This window comes from Anabas testudineus, chromosome 3, assembly GCF_900324465.2.
Source record: "Anabas testudineus chromosome 3, fAnaTes1.2, whole genome shotgun sequence".
In the NCBI taxonomy this organism is placed as follows: domain Eukaryota; kingdom Metazoa; phylum Chordata; class Actinopteri; order Anabantiformes; family Anabantidae; genus Anabas; species Anabas testudineus.
The window spans coordinates 20,364,024-20,384,023 of NC_046612.1; the positions used below are offsets into that span (position 1 = coordinate 20,364,024).

General features: G+C 43.2%; 1 protein-coding gene across 1 annotated transcript in view; it reads right to left on the bottom strand.

Moving 5' to 3' along the window:
• Window positions 1–19,439, bottom strand: part of fto (FTO alpha-ketoglutarate dependent dioxygenase) — a 111,495-nt gene extending 92,056 nt beyond the window's left edge. Inside the window, exons 1-2 of the mRNA XM_026378333.1 lie at window positions 19,338–19,439; window positions 41–118 (exon numbers count right to left, since the gene is read on the bottom strand). Coding sequence (XP_026234118.1) covers window positions 41–118; window positions 19,338–19,415 — 156 coding nt within the window. The 5' untranslated portion in view covers window positions 19,416–19,439. The remainder of the gene's footprint in view (window positions 1–40; window positions 119–19,337) is intronic.
• Between the last annotated feature and the right edge of the window lie 561 nt (window positions 19,440–20,000).

A 20,000-nucleotide genomic window follows, 5' to 3' on the forward strand; every position in this document is an offset into this window, starting at 1 on the left:
TTAGAGATCATAGCATTAACTGGAAAGGAAGCTTACTCACCAATTGCTGAAAGCCTCGGTCTGAAGGTCCCAAAAAGGGAATCTTCTGATCTCCCAACTCCTGCAGTAGCTTCCGCCTCTGTGGAACACAACAAAATAAGTACCATAAGGAGTTCAGTTATGCTCTATGTACAGCATGTGCTCTTAAAGTACTGAAAACATAAAGTTTGAGTACAAGACCGCCATTTCCTGGAGGTAATAGAGCATTTGCTGACCTGAATCCATCTTTCGCTATCTTTCACGGTGTTGCAAAGTTTATTTCAGAAACAAGCAGTGCTACAATTATATACAATAACATCCTGCATTAATTAACATAAAATCATGAATCAGTGATTTCTAACAAAGGACGCTTTCAAAATGAACTGTGATAAAACAGAAACCTGGTAAACAGTCATTTTCATTGACGTCTCACGTTTTTATGATTTTGTGAAGGCTGTCGTTGGGTTCCTCTCAACCTTATAAAAGATGCCCTGTGCCATTCAGAGCTCCTCTAATAAAACCGTCAACCTGGTGGAAGGATCAAAGTACCTTTCACTGGGCCACATTCCATTCTGACCCGTAAATCCAACGGCAACTGGTATTAAAACTATATGCCCAAATAAATTTCACAACTGTTTCTCCACCCAGCCTTTTTCCCGATCCCATATGTACTTGTGTGAATGTATGTATACATGGAGTTGTTCTATCTGTGTGCGTATGTGGGTTCAGAATCTCCTTTTCATTCCCCACAGGTGCACACAAAAACAGCCTCTGCATGACGTCTCGCCTGCAGGAAAGGGGAGAAATGTCACCGACACGCTACTGTCTTTTTACGTCTTTAAACGTTTAGGATGAATGACCTCTACATCAACCACCAAGCAGTGGCAATGGTTTAGGGAGAGCCGACACTGTGTGTATTTCAGAGACATTTACAACAAGCATCTCAGATTTCGTCTGCCCTAATAATGCCACAGACCTCATGTGGCACACTACTGGGAAAATGGCTGCCAAAAAATAGAGTGAAATAAAATGTCCTGTAAACACTGACATTAAGTGCGGGTATAAAAAGATGTGTGTCCCAACTCAAAGGGGGGCTGGACCACAAAGAGGGCAAGGGGTCGAAGTATGTGCATTAAATAACAGATGCTGAAAGATATGGGAGGGCATTAGACCTGAGTCAGCTGGGTGAATTCATCTTCAGGGCTGAATCTTTACCTTAGGCTAAACAACACAACACCTGCTGAAAGTTTTCTTAAAGGATGCACATGAGCGTACAGGCCTTCCAAGTTATTCTGGAACAAACAAAAACAGACTTGCAGACAGTTGGAATCTAAAAAACAAAACAACATGCACTATTCATGGCCAGACTGCATTCAAAAGGCTGCTTGGAAGAAATTGACAACCTGACACACATTCATTGGTGTCAAATTCGAACTCATGACAGAAGCTCAAGATATCAAGGCGAGGCTCTGTGCTGGTGTTGTACGTGTATGCATCTGTGTGTATGTGGATTTATGTGTGCTCGTGTGCAGCCATCTACTGTAGGTGTGTGCATGTGTGCACATACTGTAACTAAGATCATTGCAGTCTGCTTTACTCACAGTGTGCAAACCGCTACTATGTACACAAGCTCTCTGTTTGTGTGTGTGTGTGTGTGTGTGTGTGTGTGTGTGTGTGTGTGTGTGTGTGTGTGTGTGTGTGTGTATGGCTCCGATACACATAAATAGACGTGCTTCCTGAAAAATGTGCATCCGGGATAGTGAGCATGATGCCTCAACCCCAATCACACACAACCAGGGCTGTCACACACATGTCAAATACATCAAGCTACTCAGAAATTCCACAGAAAAAAAGAAAGACAAGAAGTTACCGGAGTCCTCTGAAGCAGATGGACTCTTGCAGTATCAGAGAACCGCTGTGTCTGTCTTCCTGTCTCTGCGTCTGCACCTGATTCTAGGAGGAAAACCACAAGGTGCAAAAAAGGTCTGAGTGGAAACGCAGACCTTTTTTTGCGCCTTATTATGGGATTACCAATCCCATAATAATCCCATAATAACACGGATACTTCATGGTAGCCGTGCCAGCCGTCTGCACTGAGTGATATATCTGATGCTTTTTTTCCCTCTTCTTTTAATCTCTCTCTTCCTTGATGGGATTATTCTCTCAGCCGGACTGTTTATCACAGAAAAACATATTAGGTAGAATAGAACTCAATTGGTTTGCTTTGATCTTGGCCTATAACAGATATCAAACTGTGTACCATATATTTATTAATTTCATTTATTTCCCATCTGTGACACTTCAACGGACACTTTCTTCAAAGCGTTCTTAGTAGAGTAGATTAATGTCCAGCGCTTAGCATCAATAGCTCAAAATAGCCAGATAACTCCGCTGCTGCAGGGATAAAAGCACTTCCAGTCTAACTCGTGTTTGCCCCACAGGGTCCACTGGAACATACTGTATGTGGTACAACTGCTGAATGAGGACACACAAATCTCAGTGAGCTTGTCTAGATTGAGCTGATGCATAAACCGCAGATAATAGCAACCATGCAGAGGAAGCCCTGAAGATAGTTTTATAAGGCAACTTAACTGTCGCTCCATGTGGTTGTGTACAAAAAAATCCTCACTTTGACGACCAATATGTTGAACTCAGAGTATGTGTTCCTATGTTGCTTATTTATGCAACAATATTTGATTCGTACCCAGCAATGTGAGACAAGCGCTATACTGTGTTGTATTTCAGATCTCCAAATAAAAAAGGGCAGCACGTCCATTGATGCAGGTGCTTCTGCGTGCAAGCAGACAGGAAACCTTGGCTCTCACACAGGCCTTGTGCAGCCCCAAAGATGATGTGATGTGATGAGAGACAGGTGTGTAATAGAGCTCTGTGTTTAAACCGCAAACCATTGGTACTTGTGTGACACCCATTTGAGAACTGGTCTTCTGAAAAGGTGTTGGTGAATCAACAGTTTTGACAAGTCGGCTGTAAAACGTCTCAAAACAGATTCAAACAGACAGACTACCTGTGTACATCAAAGGTGCTTCCACCCTGCTCCATGTGGCACAGTTTCGAAGAATGTGAGGAGCCGGTGTGAAGCAGAGGAGGGCAGGGAGTGCCGATCCCACTCGCACATTTGTGTTTGCAAGTGTGATGCACGGAAAGTCTGTCGGAGCCTCAAAGTCTGTTCTGAACGTAGAAAATCAGCACACAGGGCAAGTTTAAGTAACACCCAAAGTCAGGTTTGTCCCATAAAAGTCAGCGTAGGTCAAGGTTTACCTCATCTTATGCATATCCCATTGACTTGAACTACAGTGTGCTAACACAGCACCTATGTGACATGACACCAAAACACACAAACATGCACAGCTCCACATGCTGCAGTGCTTCTTTAGTTTTATCACTTGTACAAACTTTTATTTTAGAATATCAATCTAAAAATATGTATGGAAAATAGCAGCTCCAGTAGTAGTTACAATGCAGGGAGCTTTCAACAATTATTACAAATGCTTCTTCACTTCATTCATTCTCACTTCTCATCATTTGTTTCTAACATGTGGAGGATTCATTTATTTTAACAACGCAATCTAGCTCGGTGACTCAGTGTGATGGCTAACTGCGCAGACTGGTAAATGGCTAACTGGAATGTGTGGGAGTTGACCTCGGAGCGGTAGTATCAGTAATGTGTAACCCCCAAGTCTCCACACCTGCACAGTACCAGCCCATGAATATGAATGGCACTGTGCGAGCCAGAGGTCAGCCAGCAGTGTGTTGACAGGAACATCTAAAAAAAAAAAAAAAAAAAAGATTTGTCCTCTCAGCTACTTTTCTGTTAACATAAAACTTTTGCTAGATAATCTGTATTATCCTGAGATGTGTTTACACATTTAGTTTGTGGTCTGTGGCTGTAGCCTTCTGTACATTTGGAAATAATATTTAATGCAAGGCAGTTCATTTATATAGACCCATTGCAGGAACAAAAAAGGAAAAACATAATACATACCCAGAAATAACTGAGGATGAATGTTTTGACATTAACCACTGCATTTCTTTTTTTTTTTTTTAATCAATGAAGTGAACATTGTGTAAATATTGACAGACAAGTTCAGACTGTGTTCAGTTGGGGTTCACAGGTGGAGTAAGTGACGACAAATGGCTGACAGACGGGCTCTGGCCTGTTAATTGTTGTTGGAGGCTGAAGGCTGCGTTGTTCATTTCACCTTGTGACAGGTCGGCGGGGGACTTGATCATTAATATTAGAACATTTCCATCCATCTACCTGAACAAGAGGCCAGTCATTTAAAGGGCTGGTGCTGGTCAGACCTTTCACACCCTGTTTATAACACTGATCTAAGCACATTACCAGAGCTGTGGGGGACCACTGCCAGTCATTAATTAGATTCGCACAAATACACACACACACACACACACACACACACACACACAACGTGAGCACCTTTATCAGCGTCCAGTCACATTTGAAAAATGTCATACGTGCTAGAGAAGGTACACTAACACACACCCAGTGTTCCAATTAAACTACACATCAAAAGGTCTGTCCTCGTCTCCCTTTGTGAGTCATGTGTACACTTTCTCACACATACTTACTTAAAGCTACTCTTCCAGGCAAACCAGTGCTTATGTGTGAGAGAGAAAGGCATGAGGTGCGGGTGGGTGGGTGGGTTGGGGGTTTGGTTGGGAGAGAGTACCGGACCTCATCTGTTTTTTGAACTCTCCAACTCTTCATCTCACTGCACCTGACAGGCTTACAGAGAGACCCAGGTTTCCAGATCAATCATTCAAAAGTATTTACAAATGCACAAAGCCAGACACAGGCAGGTTGGCACATGGCCACTGTGTTTAAGTGCTTTTCAATGTGTCTGTGGTGTCAACATCTATTACACACTTATCTACACCTCAAAGGGGAAAAAAGATGTTTCCGTGACCTTTAGCAAGTGTCAAATCTGGACAGAAGAAGAGAGGGAAAGAACAGAAAGAGAGGAGGGCATTTTAAGAGATCTGTTGATGTATGCCTTACATAACCTTTTTATTTATCTGGGAGAGATTGACTGACCATGCTCTTTATCAGAAACATTCTAGCTTCTCCACAGTTGCATGCCTACACAACCTGACACACAGGAGCTGACCAGCCCAACGAAAGATTCCTACTAAACAATAACAATTGTCTCTGTTTTTGCTGGAGTAACTAGGAGTTACATTTTTTATTCAAAGGCATCGTGAGTTTTATGACCAGGATTCAAGCTACCGGCATTACAGTCCCAAGATGCAATGTCCCATTTCTCTGAACTCTTTGCTAGGAGGACCAATATGCAAGGGCATTTGCCATTTTACCTTAACTGTTAGTTTGTGGCCAGGCCATAACGTTCCCATTAAGATTATGTCGATCGAGAAAAGCTTTTTAGTTTTCACCTTCAAATTACAACATGCTTTCATGAGGTCAGCTGTTTTCCATGCGGAATGGCCAGTTTTAATGCAGACACAGTCCCTTGGTATTCAGGCAGGGTCTAGTTCAGCAAGGGGAAAGTCAGGGGGAAAGAATGAGAAAATGAGGAAGAGAGAGGGACGGAGGGGGGAAAGTGAAGAGCAGAAGGAGAGTGTTGATTGAAAGACTGTGATTAGCAGTTTTCAGCAGGGCACCAGGGCCACTGAGTTGTTCTAACAGGGTTGTCGCGTCTCGAAGAACAGTCAAGGAGAAGTCAGTGCTTTAGAAAGCTCCCTCCATTTCCCCCTCCCTCCCTCATTCACTCTCACCATACAGCCACACTTTTCCTGCCCCTCCAAGAAATCAATATGGCTTTGCAAAGTGCCGTTTGGCCCAGGGGGAGTGCAGGCTTGCTGTATGGGGCTGGATGCAGGGCTTGAAGGGAGGACAAGAGGCGTCCTCCAGGCCTGTCCCACTGGCAGTGTCAAGGACAGACCTGAGGACCAGAGGACTGGGGGCCGCTAGATTGCCCTTCCCTTCTGCATCCTGTCTTTTGCCTCTCCCTCTCTCCCTCTCTCTCTCTATAGCCCAAGCTTGGCTGGCTCAGTGGGGCAGAAGAGATCGATAAGCAGGTGGAGCATTTAAAATCCCCTGCTCAGGAGACTGACGTTACGCTACTCAGAGCCCAGCAGACCAACACGTCGCTCAGGGCAGTGGGATGGATGGATGAGTGCGTGTACAATGGTCGCACCTGGTCATTGAAAGGTTTGTGATTTGTGACAATAAACTATTCAATAGCACTTAGCCATACACAGTGTGAGGAGTGTAGAGCCGGGCTCCTCGCACACACTGCCATTGTCTCAACATGTCACAGATCAGTAGCATTCAGGCAGGTTAGACAGCCACAGACCTATACACCCTGGCACTGCATGTGACACATATAGCTGCATCTATGATATGCAACGCCGTTGTAAAATAAATGATATAAAATGGCTTCAAAATAAGAAGCGGCACATACAGTATTATCATTGTCAACAGCGATGTTCCTCATTTCCATACAGTAGGCTTGATGAAGAAGCCCGTACATGATGTGGATGAAGTGCGCAAGGAGGATTTCAGTCCTGCCGCATGTCTCCATGCGTGAGTGACTGATCACAGTGGAAGTGGCTTGTGTCTCTAATCCAGTACCACTGTTAGACAGTGCAAAGACCCAGCTCTGTGTACAGCAGCACAGGTTGATCTAACTCATCATGTGACAAGGAACCTCTTCAAATGACGATGATTTCCCAGCTCTGTGTCCTTTTGGCTCCATATTAGATCATATTCTGACACTACAGAGTCGGGTGCTTCATCTGGGATAAAGATGATGTGCAATCCGACCCAAAGGGCTGGGAGTCAAGGGTAAACAAGGGGCTAAGCTCAGGGTACCGTGCTGAACTAGCTGACAGCTGTGACAATTAATCATGTGGTATATTATAACCTTAGGCTAAACATAAGATTTGATAGTGTATGTTACTTGGCAAAATGCTTCAAGCTTATTTTACTCTGCTGTATGTCACAATCACTACAACATCTAAAATGAGTCAATTGAGGGTAAAAATAGATTATAGAGCATATTCGAAATAGGACACAAAATTGACTAGATGTTTTACTTTTCTGATATCTACTAAACAGTATTATGTTTTTCTGCAGACAGCTTAGACAAGTTCTTGAATTATTTGTTGAAACTAATTTTCGAATATCGTATTATGAACAGGCATTAGCGGTGGCATATGTTTAAATCCAGACAATCAGCTAAGCCACTAGAAAAACATATGGCACAAAACAGATGTGGACCAAACATCTAGGGCAGGACTAATTCTAATGTCATGTCGTCTTTGACCCAGAAAAGCTGGCATTATGATGTGACCTTAGATTAATATTAAATTAAGGATCAAATATTATTTGTGGCTGTTTACATGACCGTCAGACTGTCTTCCTGAAATCCTGAGACAGATAAGTTTGCTATAATGGCATTAGCCAAATCCTGAAGTATAGCAGACGGCACTTGTCTTGCTTGAGAGACCACCTCATTTCTTTATTTATTTTTCCTTCACTCATTCTGAACAAAGGGAAATATTCTACTAGGAATTGAATAGCTTAATCCTCTTTTCACTCTTCCCAGTAGCTTGAATGGTGACAGATTAACATCCTGGAGGTTTACAAACCCAGCCATTTGAAAATGTAATTGCTGGTGCCACACTGCATGCATGTGTTTAAGTTGAGGGTTAATATTAAAACTCAAAATACACACTCGAATCAGGAGGAATGTGGCCAGGTTGGGCCAGGCTCAATTCGCTTAGGTCCCAGCAGGATGGACTATTCTGTCACATACATATCAGAGAATCACAAACCCTCACTACGTTCCATAGTTACTGTTCACTTCTACTAATTATTACAGCCAATCAGAGGGGTTAACAGGGCAGAGCCTGGCCAGACCATGTTCTGGGGCATTTAACAGCTGGCAGGAACGGAGGTGAATGCATTACACACTGTCCTCATCCAATAAAAATAAAACACCCTGACATCTGAGGTGTACTTAGCACTGAGGGGAAGAAGCGAGGGAGGAAGAGGGGGGAGGGGCCTGGTGGGGTGAAAGGGAGAGAGCATCTGATAACATGATGTCCAAGTGCCACCTAGTGACAACTTTCCAGCTTCTCTGATCCTTTAAGCTCTAGAGCCTTATAGGTAGGGAGCGGACAGATGCAGAGACCAAAGACAGAGGGATTTAATGTCAGGGTGATATTGTTCTGTTCTTTCAAGGACCCATCAGGGAGTAGGAACCTTTTCCTGATGACAGTCAAAAATAACGCAGACTTCAATGGCTTCACGTTTTGTTTAAAAAGCCCAATCAGGCAAACACTCCACAAGCCTTCGTCAAATCACCAAACCACTGTCTGTTAAGTTTGGGGAACAGGCCTGTAACACTCCCCTTAGTAGGCTGGTGGCCCTGGGCTCCTAGGTCCCCTCCCCTCATTAGCCCAGGTATAAATCACACTCTGCTGGTGCCCAGAGGTGAGAAGGATGAGAGTGGAGGTGAGCTTGAAATAATGCTTATGTCACGGCGGGTCAGCCCTCCATTATGGCCGTTTCAAAAACTATTAATCTTGCTTGTAGTCAGTGGCCTAGAAATAATTACTTCATCTAACCCATGTAATACAGCATGACCAACAGTCGAGCCTGGTCAATTTGAGGTTGGGGAGGAAGGATTGGGGATGGAAGGACGGGGTGGGGGGTGTAGAGACAGCAAGAGAGAGTTGGGGGGGGTGGGCACAAATTATCAGGTCCTGTCTCCTGCTGCTGGGTGACTGATGTCCTGCTCACTTTAGCTGTGGCCCTTTACACTCTCAACACTGATTTAGATAGATACACATGCACGCACGCTCTGAGAGGCACATCATGTACAAGCACACGTGTACGGACATTAATGCATGACTAAATACGCATGCACACTGAGGGAGGGACACACAAATCACATTATTTCAAACAAGGCCTCTTAAAAACTCACAACAGATACAACAGAATCAAATTTGTTTTAGTTAGCATGCAGAACTGACCTAATTAAGTATCCATCCACTATCCACTGGCTAACGCTAAGATCTAAACAATGTTACAAAAAACACATTAACAAGTTTCCATGTTTTCCATCTAAATGTTAAAGATATGAAAAACTATTCTGATATGGTATGTTGTGCCACTTGGTGTCATATCTTAGCCAACTTCACATTTATTTGATCATCTCATTTATCAAATAAATGTAAATTACACTAAAAAAGTAAAAAATATTGTATTACACACAAGAATCCACACTTTTGTATAATATGTTTATTGTTAATTTTAGTTTAGTTTTTATATTTAGGGCTGAACCCAAAGAATGGATATTGGATAATAGCTGGTTTATGGTTTTCAATTATTTCAATATTCCTTACATACATGTAACAAAAAGTATTCCTTTTTGTTTTGTTTAGCTTTTTATTTCATGTAAAATATCAGTAATCATTTAATTTAATATGTGGAAATATGAATATCAAATCATCTAGTTCACCATGACAATGTGTGCAATCATAATCCCAGTGATTATGATGTGTACTAAATGATATGATGTGGACTAAACAAGGGCAGGTATTCAGTAAAAATTAGAACCAAATCTCCCAGAAGCCCAAAAAATGGAATTCATGACACTCCTAGTTTATCTATCTTCCTTCGCCCATTGCTACTCAACAGTGCTCCCTAGGGTGGCTCTATAAGTGCAGGTACAATCACCTGTCTCCACAGTGGAGGACTAATCCACTCCCCACTCCCCCATCATCATGACAGATACAAACACAATAAAGATGACTAGCTGAGAAACCCACACTGTAGGTAAACAGAGGAGCTAGTGCAAACTCAGCCTCAATGGACATCACAGGAAGTATGTATGGAGTGACATAAATAAATGCATCCCTCCAGTGGCTGTCACAGCTGGCATTGCAGGTGCAAATTTAATTAGTCAAGGTGAAGTCTCCCTTGTTGTCTGAGAAGAGGGGGTCCTCGCCATGCATGACTGTAAACACACGCTATATCCTAATCAGGTGTCACCGCAGCGTTTGATCAGCCCTGCAAAAACTTGTCACGAATCCCCGGCAGAGAGTGGGCCGAGGGGGAGAACAAAGGAAAAGAGCTGTCATGAGAGAACAGGGTGGTAGTAGTGATGGCAGTAGCGATGGATGAAGAGAGTTTCCCCATTAACAGTCTCTGTCTCCAATCCCTCTCCCACTCCTCTCCCATCTCTCCCGCAGTTTTCTTTCTTCCTCGATGTGGCTACCAACAGTATGCGCCTCACTGTATCCCATCCAAGCTCTATGCCAGAAAATCTCATCCACAGTTGTCATATCATGCTTCACAACCACCAACAAAGCTTCCATAAGAAAAACCCAGAGTAGTACACTACTTTTGTTTACCTCCAAAAAACAACACATATGCATGTAAGCTGCGCTTGTTTTGTTTTTATCAAGCACCATTCTATGTAGTTTGGTCTTCCTGCTGTTCTCCTTCCGCCCAGCGCCCCCAGGCTGCATTTAGGCAGTGCAGGAACGCACGTACCATTAGATACTGTTTACCTTTTAGTTTGGATGATATTGAATACATTAGCCGATTGAACCTCATATGAAACACAGGCGAGTGACAAGGCCCAATCGTCTTTGCGACTACCATGGTAACTGAGATTACAGGCTAACAAAGAGCATACGGGGGAAAAAATATTTAAAACCCGAATAGTGATACATAAATTAATTACAGGACAAAAAAACAAGTGGAGAATTAAAGTTGGAACATCTGTCAGCGACTTAGCTTCCCAACGTAATACCAGTGTTAGAACATTTATACCCTTGAAGTTAATGATCCCCTCTTTAATTGACAGTCAAGGAAAACTGGCTGCGGCAGCATCCTGCCGAGACGCCGATAAGAGGTCCCCTTTCCCCCTCCCAAAAATAAAATAAAAAAAAAAACTGTTTAAAGAACCTTGGCACTAATCCCTATTGTCATCCCAGTGCAGCAGAAGGACTTACAAACACTGATAACTCTGCTGAAGCTGTCTATTTCTCAGGAGTTATGGGGACAGCCGAGCCGTTGTGTGCTTCGAATCAGTCACTCAGATTAGCCCAATCCCTCTGTGCTGTCAGTCAGCTGAGACACTAGCCTGTCATCACATTTACATGAGTCCATCTCATATGTGACAATGCCCCCTATATATGACAATGATTGTGAGGAAGGGGTCCACTTGCTCGCAGATAGCGGGTGTACAGTATGGCAGACGGGCTGTTGTTGGATTAAGCTCATGGCGCGCGCTGTGCTCATGTCTTCAGTGACACTCCGACAACAAGTTTAAGGAGTCTTAACCACTGCTATTATTCCATAGTGGAGAGAATGTGGGAGATGTATGTCAGATGAAGTACACATTTACACCTACAGTGACAAACACAGATACTCACAAACTACACACACATTCACACACAGTGGGATAAACTTCAAAAAACTTGAAAGAACCAAGTCACTGTTATATTAAAACCACGAGCTTACCTAGTGCACGTTTTCCCCCAAAGTTGGCTTCAAGCATGACTTTAATCCACCAACTTCACTTAACATGATGAAGCTCAAAGAATAAAAGGGGAAAACAACATACAGCTAAATATGTTCTGTTGAAAACATCTGTATCAGTTTCCATCTTCAAAAAAATATAAAAAATAGACAACAGACACAGTCACAACAGAGATTAAAAGGGCAACGCTAAAAAGAATCACAGAAAAGTCAAGCTAGATACGACAAAAACTTCGGGGTGTCAAATTAATAAGGGATTAGTTCCTGCAGAGTATGTATTTTTAAATTAATGTGTGTTACTTGAACACACCTGAGAGCACACAGTGTGCTGACTGCTTTTTATGCTTCTGTGGCTCACTCCACTTCAAACAGTCCTGCAACAAATGACAGTGGATGCCCTCTACATAACAGGGCCAGGGCAAGCATGACACAGGGGCTGACAACTGAACCCTCAAACTCCCTAACCCCTACCCCCACTATGGCACACATACACACACACAAACAGCCCCAAAAACAGCCCTGACACAACCGCTCGGCAGCCCTTCCTAACCCCTCCTTGTGTTTTTTCTCTCTCCATCTCACTGGAGACAACCCTCAATTCAAAACCATTTTAGCCAGGCAAGTGGATGTGACCTGCTGCCCCCTAGTCAGGCTCATCTGAATAAACAGAGCTGGAGAAACAGGCAGAGGAGGGAAAATCTGCCTACATTATGATAGGAAGAGAGAAGATGGGATTCAGCCAAGGGGCTCTTTTCTTTATGCACGTTTGATCAAGTGCTTGACAGCGCCGGTGGATGGAATTACGGACTGTTGAACAAAAAGTTGTGGTGTGGGTAAAAGTGTCTGTGGGCATGAGTATGTGTGTGTGTGTGTGTGTGTGTGTGTTTGGTTCAGTCTGGACAGCTGGGTTTCCATGGTCTGACAGTGTTAGGCTGCCGCATCCCACCACCACCACGTACAAAGCGCAACCTGCCCACCAGCCTTCACAGTCCATCATTCAGGATGGTCGAGGGAAGTGCGGGGAGAAGAGGTCAGACGTGGAAGAGAGAGGGAGGGAGAAGAGAAAAGAAGAGGATGAGGAAGAAGAGGAAGGAGGGAGGGCTGGTCAGGGGTTAAGTGTAGAGAAGACAGCGATGAAAGGCAACTGTCATGCACCAGTGCTCGCCCAGGAGCACCTGTCTCGAGAAGAACATGCAAAGTGTGCCGGTCACGTCCTGACAATACCCCCACTTTCCTCCACACACACACACATAGATCAACACACACATACAAGCTCTCAGGGAAGGGTTGATGCTCCACCGTTGGAAAGGCATCGCCAGTCTGACAGCATGCCAGTCAAGCTGTCGTTGGCCCTTTCGCATATGCAAGGAAAAGTTAGGCTGATGAAGAAAAAACACACGGGGGGCTCAGTTGAGGGATCACTGAGACATGAACAGACTACCTGAAGTAAGCAGACCCTTCTCAAAGACTTGATGCAGAGTAAATGCTGGAACAAGCAATACAAAATACTCTATGGAAGTAAATCCAGGATAAGTAGAAACACCTATTTCACACTGGAAGTTAGTGTGGTGACTAAAGTCCTGTTGTGGAAGCACTCTGACCATGACAATGCTAACTCTTAAACATAGAGACAATGTAATCCCTGAACTCATTACTGTGTACCTTTTCAAAGTAATGCATTATAACATAGCATTGTGAGTGTGTTTGTGTGAACTGCCTGTGGCAGTATTGTTAAATACGTTTAGCAGTGCGGGTCAAATGTGCTTCCAGCTGGCTAAAAACGCTAAAAACTTGGCTCTGGCTAAAAGAGGAACTTCCTACTGTATGTTTAGCCTCTACAAAGCAATAACCTAAATGCCAGGTATTTTAACACACTCTCATTGCTCATGTTTATAGAAAAGAACTTATGATGTACAAATTAACAGTTACTATTTAATGTGCCTTGTGAACCTGGTCTCCTGCAGCTTTTGCAAATGAAAGGTTTTAGACTTTGCATTGAAACCAGATGTCGGGCAATAGTCTAGCAGTAGGCGCTTTTACTTTATTGGAAAGGTGAGTCATTACAAAGGAAAATAAATTCACAAATAAACAGCATGAAGACGACTCCGTCCTGTGCAGGTGGCCTTAGGCGGTAAAGTCTTTTTTATTGGCATTAGCTAAAATTAGCAGCAAGAAGCGCAGCAATGGTGTATTCTAGATACTGTTTATAATTTTCGCATGTTCAACTAAAAAAAGTCTACAATATTAGCTCTGTAATTGTTGGTGTTGGAACATTGAACATTTTTATCATGTATGTGTTATGCTCTCTTAGCATTCACAACATCAGCAGCCATGGCACACACACACCTATAGAAAAGAATATCTGCATACACACATGCAACCAGACTTCCAAAGACACATGCAAACCCATGTCTCACACACACAATGACACACACGGCCACTAGCATGCCAAACAAACAGAAATGGAAAATAACGACTTGCCCGGATCATAGCCTCGAGTGGCTAATGAATCCCCTGGAGGCTGTAGCCTCTGTGTATGAGGTGAGAGGGTCATTCCCATGTTTATTCAGTATCAGTCCAATGAGCCACCACCATCTATTGATTGAACTGATTATTCTATGTCTCTCTTGTGACAGGAAACATGCATGACAGATGAACCCTACTTGGGCAGGTCACATTCGATGTAATCTTATTGAATCTGACGGCTGATCTGGTCGGCCCGTTTGCATGATCCACACTGCGGGCTTGTTTGCGAATACACTGACATCTGTGACTAACGCCTCAACAGTAATATGAGGTGCTTTGTAGGGCCTGTCAGACACATAAGCTGTCAAGGGCTGTTTGGACAATGCTAGTGACTGCTTCCATAGGGGAAACCATCCAGGTAGTAAATATTAAACACAGCAATATAAGGTTTATGTCGCCATGTTTTTAAACAATCAGTATTCAATTTTTTTTTTTTGAGAGAAGAAATTGCACAAAGTAAGGCTGCTAGAATTTCAGAGGAATTCAAACTGTTTTCATGAGTGTAAAGATTCTTTATGCTGTGTCATATCTGTGGTAATTCTGTGAAAATATTTCAGCTTTTGCTTTTGATATAAATCTAACTCACATCTTGCTTAATGTCATAATTGTACACATTCAACCGGTCAGAGAGAGTGGGTGGCAGCGAGTGGCTGGAGGAAACCACTGCATTCAACCCCCTTACTATGACTCACTATAGAGTTCAATCCCACAGTCACACCTAGCATAAGGCTTTTTCTGGTATTCGGTGTTTAGTGAGATTACAGGTCCTCAGTCCCATATGGGAGTTCAGTCATCTTACATATGTACTCTGAGACAATGCAGGCAGGGCCATAAAAGTTGATATCCTTCCAGATGCAAACCAAATGTAGTCGCCATGCACCTTTACAGTGTCATGCACTGAGCACAGATTGCTATAAAAAGGTGATAGGAAGTGAGGGAATGATGTGCAGGGGCTCTCACACACAATCCTAAGAAGCTAACCAAACCACTTGTATCATCTGTAATTTGTGAATTTACTAATTTGATAAAGTGGGCAAAACATGCAACAATCAATCCCATCACAGGAAACATGCTGCATCTCATGTCTCATTACCTTCAGTCTAAGTCAAGATGCGCATACAGTTTTAGTATGTTGACTGACTGGGTTTAAAAATAGGCTTGACTAACCAAGCCGATCTGTAAACACTTCAGTCCAAATATATGAGCCAAAGATCAAATAGGAAATACAAAGTAAAGACATGTAGGGGAACAGCTCTGCAGCAGACTAATCAGCCCCCTCCAACTCTCACATAACAAATCAATGAAAGACCTGGGCCCTTGGGCTTGCACTATATTACACACCAAAACTTCATATTCATTCATTGATTTTACTTTTCAGAATAGTATATCATTGAACTCCAATGGGAACAAAAAATAGAGGGCGGGGCTGAGGTCAACCCTCGCGTGGACAGATGTTTGCACAATATTGATGGTGCGTTGAGAAAGAAATTACTAAATATCAGGATCAATAGCTAGTTTCCCTAGCCACGACAGGTTGTTCCAGATGGAAATATATAAATACTACTTTATGGCTACTGGAGTGGCCTTAACAAACAGGGCTTACCCTTAAGGTAAACTCTTTGATTAGCCAAGGCCAGAGGTGACAAGAGGGGTCTGCTGATGTTATGATGCCACGCTCCCAATAGCCAAAGGATGCTAATGCATACAGGGCATAGTAAAGAGGCCAAGGTGATTGCCCAGGTCACAAGCCCTGGGCAATGTGCTCTTTGCTACCATTGCTACCATTCATTTGTAATGATGATACACACACACACACTACACCATTGTTGGTGTAATCAGTAATCAGAAATAAAACTGGTGGATCGACTACAGTTAGATCTAAATAAACAAATCTCAGAGTATGAATTTCTTCCAAATGAAGCAAGAATGAAGTAGAGTTAAATATGCAGACGACAGTGCAATCGAGTCAGGTCAGTGGCCTAGTGAAAATCCTGCGTTCTGCTGCTGTTGATGGCACAAAAGCTGCTTGTTCTTATTTACAGCACAACACAATTAATGGGAACACCCAAACTCCCAGCTTCCCTTACTCCACAGTGACCATGAGGCCATAAAGAGGGAAGAACCACATCATTGGCCATTCCTTAATTAAATGAAAGCTGTTAGGTTCATTTGCCTCCTTTCTTTATACATTGCACTGGCCAACCCACCACTGAAGACCTCCCAGACACGATCCCTGCTTGGCCCTAAATCACAGTAAGATAAACAGCCTAGTGGGTCCCTGCCGGACACACAGTTGCCGCCCAGCGGCAAAGCCAGAGCAGGGCATGTGGCGGATCGACACCTAGCCAGCAATAAGTAATTCTGTACAGGATTAGCAGCATGATAGGCTGATCAATACTGTGTGCTCAGGCCATTAGGAATGCAGCGAGGAAATGACCCCCTCTGGTAATAAAGCAGGGCATCTGGGTTCTCCTTCATTTGCCAGCTCCATTAGTGTAATGGTATCATTATCTGCCATAGCCGTATTTTTCTGGGCCCTGGCTTTTCCATGGCTCGACCGGCGGGGGTCTGATGAAGCTGTGAGAGCCCCCATGCCGAGTGTTCCCGTTCCTACCATTCTACACAGTTCCTAGGTGTAAATCTAGCTCTGTTGGAGCTTATGTGCTACCATGCCTTAGGTATCCATACCCACGTTTTATGTCGGCACCTAGCACTATTTCTCCATTATTGGCTCATTAATAGAGCAAGCAGCATGTCGCTTGGGTTAAAAGGGAGAAAAAGATGGCCGGAGGAGCACAAAGCTGCTGAATGCGCTGAATATGACACCCCCCTCTTGCTAAAACACCAGGCCTGACATGACAGGACGTCGGCATTAGTCACCATAAATCGTTTCCTTTACACTAATTCACCAGCTAACATTTTGTGGGGGTGAATTGATTAACCATGTCTGGATGTGTGGCCACATAATCAGCTTTTACCTCGCTGGTTGTTAATTTTACAGAATTGCCAAGGGAAACACAAACCATTTTAATGAGTGTTCAGAAATTAAATACCCTAAACAGCTTGCAGTAGGTGCCACAACCCAAGTAAACCAATGAAGCTGATCTAAGCAATGGGCTGAGCTGGGCTGAGCCCAGGACCTCACAACATCTGGTGACCCTGTGTGATCATTACTTAGTGTGCCGCTCACACACACACACACACACACACACACACACACACTTCCTGTTTCGACACAGCACTTTATACTTGTCATCACTGTCCAAATGGCAAGCTTGAATCAAAGACAGCATTAGAGCATCAGGTTAAGGGACAGGGTCCATGATGATGATGGACAATACTGTTATGACAACACTGTTAAACCATAATGAAATGTTTTCATTTCATTAGCGTGCACAGGGAGGCTGAATGTTGCTTTGTGGAAGCGTCTCATAAAAATGGAGCTACTTGAGAACTTAAACTCATACAAATAGCAAACAATTTGTCTATTTAAACCAGCAAAGAACATTGTGTCAGACCATGCCCGATGGAGCCATCTCGTAGTCTGACTAGTGTGTAAACTAAAATTATATTTAAAAACTTGACTTAATAAATTGTGAATTATTGTGAGTGGCTATTTTTCCTGAGTAGCTAGGCAAACATCCCATTTTGTTTCATCTAAAAAGATTGTACCTGACAGGATGCGATGCAGACCTGCTGTGTTGAGATTGTCTAAAGAGATTGTGTATTCATTTGGCACTAATTTGTTGGTGCTTGCATTCACTAACTGAGAATGACAGTGGACCTATCGCAGCGCATCTCTCACTTTGTGCAGCATTGCAGACAAAATCACTGACTGGATAAGAGAATCATATCCAAGTTCTTAGTTATCATAATAACTCTATGATTATACAACCACCAATATTATAAAATCTGGCCAAAATTCATGGTTCCTTGGCTGCTTTACAGTCATATAGTTACTTTGCGATAACAGTTCCTCTTGCTCATCTTTTTATTTATCTAAAGAGAAAAGAAGCTAAGCCATTAGGTCTGCACAGTGCTGCCTGGCTGCCTGACGGCCAGCTGGAATGAGTTCTCTCTCTGAGCCGCTCATCTGGCCGCCATGGCTGCTTTCATAAACAGGAGGATCCACGTCCTACATAGTTTCACTGCTGTCTAACATGATCCAAACACATGTGCCACAGCAGACAGCATCCAAGTCAGTCAGGAGATAAGAGGAGAAACAGACAGAAAGGCAGACAGACAGACACTGTGGCTATGGGCCAACCCCAGATGCTTTAGGGCACAGTCGAGTCCTTTCCTTTCATTCCCTTAGTATATCAACAAACCGCAAAAGTTACAATTATGCAGCATGTGAAAGCCTGATTAAGCCCAGGTCAGCACGAAACACAAGTTTAACACACCAGCACACACATACACACACACACCAATTGGTCCACGCAGGTTATAAACACACCCAACTCTCTCCACATTATGTGAAAGTAATCCTGCGCACATCAGTTTTATATCTTAGCAGGTTCTCCAGCTGGCATACTTAAAGAGGGGATTACTCAGTGATCACAACATTAAACCATCAGGTTCTGGTTTCTCCCCTCGCCTACATTAGAGCCCCAGTTATTGACCACTGTATTTATTCTAAAGGCTGCAGCAGCTGCACACTGCTGGACTGGCACCTCGCCAAACCTGTGATACACTCCACACCAACTTTACATTTGTTTTCATCGTTGCACTGAGCTGTTCCTTTGCTATAAAGCAAAGCACCAACTGAATCAATGTTGTCTCCTCACACCAGAATATCAACCCAAATGAAATCACTCTTATTTTAATTTTTTTTTGTCTTATTTGTTTTTATTAACTCCTAATGACTACCCCACAGGATGGCTAAGACTTTACCTCATCCTTCCTAAATAACCCACATATTGTAATTTATATGGCATTTGCACTTGACATGGGGTGTGGCTAAGACGTTACACTGCAAACCTCAGCCTCTTCTCAGCTGTGTATTCACGGGATCAAACACCGTTTGAATGCAACTGTAATTCTTCATTGTGGTAGACTGGGGGGAAAAATGGAAAACACAATAAAGGAAACAGGCAAGGTGAGGTATGCGCTGACATTCGCGGCTCTCTAGCCTTCAAAATGCAGCGGGCAGCACCACACAAGGAGCATTAGATATTCAACGAGCGACAGGTCTTAGAAATATGCCAGACCTAACGGAGAAAAACGCTATCAATACCTTTCTTCTCTTCTCCCCCTCACTGTCAGCCGATCTTTTCATGTTCCTGGAGTTGTGTTTACACTGCCTCGCTTTCATTAGGGGCGACGTTGGTTATTGTAGTGCACGACTAAATGGTGTATAAGGCTGTTCTCACATGAGAAGCCGCACATGCACGAGCAGCCTCTCGTGTCGTCGCGGTGATGCGGAAACTGGGAATGAATTCCCAGTAAAAATGTTTTTCGTGCGGAAATTCTTGGAGGAGACGCTAAACGCGCAAAGGTGAGAACTACAAATCCCAGAGTGGCTGCGCGCTCTCGGCGGAAGCAGCTTCGGCGCGGTCTTGATGTTGCGCTGCGCAGGTTGAGCGCAGGTACAGATCTACAAGTTGCAGACATGCCTGTCAGTGTGATTTTATTGATTTAAGTGTTAGAGCTCTATTAAAATGGCTGTGACGTAAAAACACTAACCCTAAAAAGCACAAAAATAAGAAACATCTATAAAAAAATACTATTATTTGGAGTGGTAGTAATAGTAGTAGTAGTAATTGTTGTTGTTGTAGTATTAAATATTTACGCTGATGTTTTGAATCTTGAGGATTTTCTTTTCTTTTTTTTTGTTAGCAGACTTCCTCGTGAATATTTTTCATCCTCATGGATATCCCATGTGTTCCCCCCTTTTTTT